Consider the following 7,383-nt stretch of genomic DNA (forward strand, 5'->3'; position numbering starts at 1 on the left):
TAAGGCCCTTATCCATCAACTATAGCTATGTGAGTGGACCCTTGCACCTACATAGAGTGCCACTGATTTCCCTGGGGCTGCACACTGGTTGCCTGTTAGAACTGGGGAGCCTCAATGAAGTCATGGGGCTCTGCAAGGGATCTGATTGCAATACTGGGGTCTGAAGTTTTACCTACCTCGAGTCAAATTTTGCACTCCTTGCATGTGCATAAGGACTGCTAGATTAGGCCCTAAATTGTCCTGACATTGTTTTGTTCCAATCAGCTTAAAATTTCCATGCATATTTACAGTAAATAAATTTGTCCCAGTTACTTACACTCTAAAATTCTCAGCTTCTTGTCTTGGGTCAAAATCTTTGGTGTTGTCCTGCTTTGTGAATGGTACTATTATGCTGAATATTTAGTTTCCCTATGTGTAACATTTTAAACAAATGTGAAGTGTGTTTCCATGTATTTTTTTTAAAAGTTGCTTTTGTAGAGGAACAAATTTAGATTATATACACACACACTTTTCTGTGTGTGTGTGTGTATACACACACACACAGAAGAGTAATTCTCAATCAGAATGCAAAGATACGGTATACCTACTGTGATGCATAACTGCAGTTTATTCTCACAGTTTTCTACATTCTGTCCATTTATTTTTTTGTCAAATCGCAACTGCTATTTCTCTAATCCACAAATTCCTTATCTCTAAATGGCTAATAATAATTGTCACCTGGTCACATCACAGGGGCAGGGTCTTTATGATGTCTACCTTTGTGTTTTTATAGCACTGTGCAAAACAGGAACCTGACCCTGTAATAGAAATTCAAATAATAAAAATATGATTATTGTTATTATATGGCTCTCAATAACTAGATTCTAATTATGCAAATCTGTACCTTAATTGACTGCTATAGTCTGTCTGCTCTGATAGGCTCATGTACTTATAATTTTCATTTCTCATTCCCTTGGCTGAAGCAGAAAAACTCTGCATTTTCATGAGAGCAGAAGAATCTACACACAAGCAAACAAAATGGGCTTAAAATGGCTTAAAGTTTACTTTTTTGTCTTGAAAAAAGTAAAACAAATTCAGCCTTTTATGTGCTGCTTTCCCTTTAGAAGCATCACCCCCAAGCAATACCCTTTCCTCCTCCCCCAAATACCTTTTCACTCTGATAGATGCCAAGAATAAGAATAATTGAACGTGCTTTAAACTGTATTTAAAACTGAATGGGGAAAACACTTCTTCTACGAATCCAGTTGTGTTTAGCAAATAAGAAAGAAGGCAGGTAGTGGCAGAGGATGCCAACTCAGACACACCACTGGGTCATTTCTGAGAGCAGCTTGCAGGCAGGAGTTTTAAAGCAATCACTTTCCCCCTGTTCCAGTTGTTTTTAGTGCCGTAGCAGGAATCCAAGTCTGTAGATGCAGGCTCTGAGACTCACTGCAATGGGTTTTAAAACATAGTGTAGACAAACTCTTTCCTCTGCTGTCTCTTCTGTTTGCAATTTACTGTAATAGCACAACTGAAATGGGGATTAAGAGCCCTTCCAGTCCAGTTTTAAATGCTGTTTAAAGAACAATATATATGGTGGTGGGTTTTTTTCTTGGCACAAAGACCTATAAAGAGATAAATCTATAATAACCTGATGGTCCTTTCTGTTGATTTAGTAATAGCTGTATATAGGGCTTCTAGGTCCTACAGTCATTCAAATAATAAATAACTATGATAATATATCGTGATCTAATACATTCTTCATCCTTTGTTCTCCAAGTCTGTTTACCCCTGGCTATGGTATTTGCCTCATAAACAGGAAGCACAGCGGTCTTCAACATCTCTGTTTGCTTTTTAAATAAAGGATGTGGGTATTTGATGGTGCTGTGCATTGGAAGATCATCAGTTGAATTAGTTTTCTTGGTTCTTCTCTCCTACCTTCCCCCACCCCCTTTCTTCTTTTATTGTGATACAAAATAATTCCAACGGGAAATGGTATTTAATCCTTTACAGATTTAAGTAATATATTATTTTTATTGCTTTCTTTAAACATTTGCTTTATTTGTGATTCAGCAACTGCCACTGTTAATTCTTTAGCCCACACAAAGATTTGAAGAGATACTGGTGCCTTCTGAAGGACTTTGAAAAGAATAGTGTTTAGAAACAGTTTTGCAGATTTTAATTTTTTTTAATAATTCCTTTTCCTTATTCTTTGTTTCCCAAGATGTTAGCACAGAACCAAGATTTCCATTCTCAGGCTTTTGTCTGTTCCTGCTGCTTCCCTTCTGGAAGTCATGCAGTATTATTATGGGTTGCTGTGGAAATTATTATCATGTCATAAATAGAAGATGTGATGTGGAATAAGCAGTAGGAACACACAAGATTCCATAAGCAAACAGTCCCTTGTAATAAAGAAAATGGGAAGAGAAATGCAGAAAATATACAATGCATAAGCAGAGTTTGTTGGTACTGCATGGTTTTTCAGAAGGCACGAACATCTCTCCACAGCTATATAACCTCCAAGGGCAAAGGGAACAATGACCTAATAATGAATGTGACCTATGTCATCTTTTACATTAATAAGAACACAAAAATAGTGAAGTACTTGTGTTTTTGAGGGATAATTGTTGTTTTATTTTGACCCCAGCAGTTGGCACTGGCCAAAATGACTTCCGTGGGCATTCGATGCATGTCCCAGATCACTATTCCACACTAGGGAGACTAGACAGCTACCGCTCTGCTATACAGAGATCTGAAACCAAGGACACCAGCTGCCAGACAGAAGAAGTCAAAGTTGTGCCCCCTTCAGTGAGAAGAATACGAGCACAGAAAGGACAAGGGATTGCGGCCCAGATGTCACAGTTCTCCAGCTCATCTGGAAACATGTCTGTGATGAGTGATTCCGCTGGGGTTATATTTGCCTCTCGCCTAAATAACGACATGGGTTTTCATAGCCTGCCTCGACCTGGAGCAAGAGTGTCTCTGCAGTCACTAGACCAAAGGCAGAGCATCTCTAACCAGGCAGAAGACCTCACTGGCACTTCGTCGCACCAGATATGCAAATTGCAGGTTGATAATAGTGTGGTCCATATGAGGAATAACCCTAAGACTGGGACACTGCCAAGGCCAAAGTCCCAAGAGGTGAGAAGTTATGAGAGTGAAAAAGCTGCAAGCCCAGCATGTGTGGTCTCTCCTCATGCTACATATGCAACCAGCATCATACCAAATGCCACGATATCATCCTCTTCAGAAGTTATTGTGATTCATACCACCCAGAGTGCTGGACCATTGGATAGTAAAATCACCAGCTCATCTTCCTACACAAAACCCAGAGACAGTCCTGTTGCCAACAATGCAGTAAGCATGAAAGAAGATCACCATTCTTCTAGCGGTAACTGGAGTGAGAGCAGCTCAACACGCCACTCCCAGACCTCAGACACTGTCTCATCTAATGCTACCATGATGGTCTCCCTTGGTGACTCAGCAGTATCTCTCAGCACTCCAGGAAATGTGGAGAATACGTCCCAAAGTATGAGCTATAGCTGTAGAAACAATCTCCCTTTCCCAGGCCACTCCCAGGATAGCGATGGCAGGAGTGAATCCAGTTTTTCAGGGGACAGATCACAAAGCAACAGTATAAACAGCACAGAGCACTGGGTATACAGATCTGGAGAAAATGATGAGACTCCCTCCCACAAGCCAACCTGTGCCACGGCAGGTTATTCCACTCCTGTAAGCAACGTGAGTAGCAGCAGCCTAGAGAGGACTTCTGTCAAAGAAGATTCAAGTTCTCTGTATTCAGTGGACCATGACGGCTACTACACTACCATGCATATGGACTCTGGACTCAAGTCAGGTAAACTATGCAATAGTAATAATGGTTTTGGAAACCCCAGGCACAGTGTGATTAATGTTTTTGATGGAAATGAGAAGAAAAATCAAGACGAGCGGTCAAGCAACAGTGACAAATCCCTCATACGAAACATATCTTTGAAAAAAGCAAAGAAGCCACCTCTTCCACCATCCAGAACAGACTCGCTCAGAAGGGTCCCAAAAAAAAAAACCCAGTCCAGCGGACAGGTACTTGATGAAACACTAATCGCTACCCTCCAGCATTCACTGCAGTTAAACCTTCAGTGCAAAAATGGTAGCTCCCCATCCCAAAGTCCATGCAGTGATTATGAGGATCCCTGGGTGCTGCGCTCTCGCAGCCAGAGCTCTGTCAGCGCAAGTAGCAGCATGATGTCCACAACAGCTCCAAATATGTACTCTCTCTGTACTGTCACTCCATCACAGAGTGACACAAGCAGCATCAAGTCAGAGTATGCTGACCAGTGGGGTTACTACAGTGACTGTGCTGGGGTGCCAGACGATCAGTTCAAATGCCCAGTGGCTCGTTCTGCAAGCACGACAGCCAACCTCAATGATTACAGCATCGGCCACCTCAGTGAGGGCTCAAGGGCTTCTATGCCCCAAGTGGCCAGTGGACTGGCCAAACCAAAGAACACTTCTCCAGAGAAGTCTCACAGAGTCACATCACCATCCAGTGGGTATTCTAGTCAATCAAATACACCCACAGCACTTACTCCAGTGCCCGTGTTTTTAAAATCCATGTCACCAGCAAATGGGAAACCCAAGTTGAAACCGAAAGTGCCTGAGAGAAAATCTTCTCTCCTATCTTCAGTATCCATCTCTTCATCCTCCACTTCTCTTTCTTCCAATACATCTACTGAAGGGAGTGTGAACATGAAGAAACTGGACCCAGCCCTGACCTCCCCTCCTGATGCTGCTGGTCCTCCACCTCTGACACCTCCACATTCCCCTGATCATCCTCTCCCTCCTCCGCCCCCTGCCCCAGCAGATGGAATGGATCTGCCTCCATTACCAGCCTCTCCCAGCTTCCCCCCACCCCCGCCAGAAGCTATTATAAATCCTTCCTTTCCCCTGAGTGGTCCATGGTTTCCTTCTCCTCCACAGGAAACATCATTCAGTCCTTTTTCTGCCCCTTCTCCTCCCCTTCCATCCCCTTCTTCCTCCATTTTCCCCAATGTAATACCTCCACCAGCACCACCTCTTGACCCCAAACTGACACAAGATGCAACTAAATTCACACGATATTCTAAGAAATGTAATCAGGATGATTCTGGCTACAGTGCAGTGAAACAGCCAGCCAACAAGCAAGATTGCAGTAGGCCTGTGATGCCCTTAATAACCACCAAAGCACTGCAAACGGTACAACTGAGGTCTGTGAAAAAATGTACAGGCGCACAGACTGAACAATCAGCTGGATCTATTTCTGAAGCCAACTCTCAGGAAAAAGCAACTGTAATTTTCTCACCACAGCCTTCTCTAAAACCATCTCTTTCACTAAGGCTTAGTAACAGCCTGGATGAAGAGATGAAAACTCATAGTCCTTCCTTCAAAAACTTAATTCAAACTTCTCCTCAGAGCTCACTTCCAGATCTCAGTGACAGTGCACCTGAGATCAGCAGTGGCCAAAAACCTGGAAATGCAGCAGGTCTAATACAAACCTTTGAAGCTGATGTATCAGGAACAAATATTGAAGAAGCACCTCAGTCTCCTGTGCAGAATGAAAAATCTCACGCTGGCCTTATTAATACACCGTTTCAGGTGCCATCGGGGTCTGCAAACAAGAACCAGGGTATATCACCAAACAAGAAGCCACCCCCTATTTCGAAGAAGCCCAAACTGTTCCTCATTGTGCCACCTCCGCAGCTAGATTTTACAGCAGAGAAAATAGCTAACGTGAGTGATCCTGTCAGAGGCACATCAAGTCCAACTAGGAGAGAGACTGCACATTGCGAAGAAGCAAAAAATTGTCTTACAGATGGACTCAGTTTCAATGAGATGGACTCGGGCAGATTGGTTCCTGAGGGAGGAGCTGCTGGTTCCACCTTCTTTGAAACAGTGGAAACCAATGTCTGTATGGTACAGCCTGCTGCATCACCAGTTCAAGAAGCTCCCAAGCAGGAGCAGCAGACCACTTTGGATGAAGGAAGTAGTTCAGACAGCAATGGAGACGATAGCAGTAATACTGACAGACATCTATCTCAAGAGGATGAAAGCGGTAAGGCTGTCTTCTTTTATCCTTCAGGTGTAGCAGGAGCTAGTTTACTGATGGTGGGGGCTGGGGGAAGTGTGATAGCATTCAAATTTTCATCCACAGAAAGGGAGATGTGATACTAGACTAAAAATCATAAGGAAAATAACAGGGCTCAGATTAATCTCTGATAAAGATTCTCTATCTCCGTCTCAACCTTTAGTCAGAAAAGCAATGGAGATACAAGCAGTGTTTTATTAACTGCATCATCTCTTTTAAAAATCCTAGGAAAACCTGGTTAGTGTGAAGAATTTTGGTGACTAGTTTTAATTGAAGCCCTACAAAAAAAAAAACCCCTTAAAACTTAATTTTGTGCTGTGTATATGTAAACAAACATAGGCATTTCAGACACTACAGTTCCCTCAAAAAAAAATTATTGTGAAATCAGAGAAATAGTGAGAAAATGGTATGTTCAGTATATCCCTTCAATGTTTCACTTACTGTAGTGAAGAATATGGAGGGGTGTTTTAGCGGATAATGTGCAGTTTGGGACTCCGGTGACAGCCTGTCTGTATTTTTTTATTCCTTCTGATTAGCTGAGGTGTTTGAGACAGACACAACAAATAATTCATCACTGCCAAGCAACAGTTACAGGGCAGGGAGTGAAGAGGTGGCAACGCCAGCTAGACCGAGAACTACTGAGGATCTGTTTGCAGCCATTCACAGGTACTGCGGAAGTTGCTGTCGGTATTGCTCCATCCACTAACTCTCTCACAATTCAGTTAATAGTCTCCTCCAAAGAAACCTAATTTTGATCATTTTTGTTTTTACTGCAAAACCCTCTTTATTTTCTAGTAAATAACTGTAGTTGGAAATCAGTAATAAACACAAGAACGTGCGTTTTATTGCTTTATAATAATATTTAACTAATTCCACATTAAAAATTGCTCACAGTTAAACCAGTTTTGATAACCTTACAAATCTCCTGACCCCTGAAAATTTCATGTTACACCTTGTGTATATTGTATTATTCTTAATCTGCCTGATTAACTTTACTTTTGCTTTCTCTGTGTATCTTTTTGTTTTCATTCCCTTTCCCCTTCATCCCTTTTACTCTCCTTCGCTGGTTATATGGTGCAGTTTGGGACAGAGGCTCAACGCTAATGCTTCATGGCAAGCGTGGCTTAAACTGGCAAGTAACATAATATGTCAGTCATATGGGAAAACATATGACAAGTGCTGGATTATAGTTTGCCATAATCCAGTCTGAAGTGGGGTATTTTTGTGTCAAACTGGTTTAGCAATGAAGAGTGCAATACAGATTCCCCTGTTTAAAAACCTCC

The 7,383-nt window shown here is 42.1% G+C and overlaps 1 protein-coding gene across 9 annotated transcripts in view; it reads left to right on the forward strand.

Annotated features, from left to right (window-relative positions):
- The window catches only part of NHSL1 (NHS like 1), a 234,445-nt gene that overhangs the window by 220,980 nt on the left and 6,082 nt on the right, over positions 1–7,383 (forward strand). For 6 of the 9 annotated variants that reach the window (XM_039532498.1, XM_039532499.1, XM_039532497.1 and 3 more), the window contains 2 exons: positions 2,627–6,067; positions 6,637–6,766. In XM_039532498.1, coding sequence (XP_039388432.1) covers positions 2,627–6,067; positions 6,637–6,766 — 3,571 coding nt within the window. Of the gene's footprint in view, positions 1–2,626; positions 6,068–6,636; positions 6,767–7,180; positions 7,338–7,383 lie in introns of those variants that run through there. The other 3 variants (XM_039532500.1, XM_039532502.1, XM_039532505.1) reach the window with 2 other exon arrangements.

This window comes from Mauremys reevesii, linkage group 3 (genome assembly GCF_016161935.1).
Source record: "Mauremys reevesii isolate NIE-2019 linkage group 3, ASM1616193v1, whole genome shotgun sequence".
NCBI lineage: Eukaryota > Metazoa > Chordata > Testudines > Geoemydidae > Mauremys > Mauremys reevesii.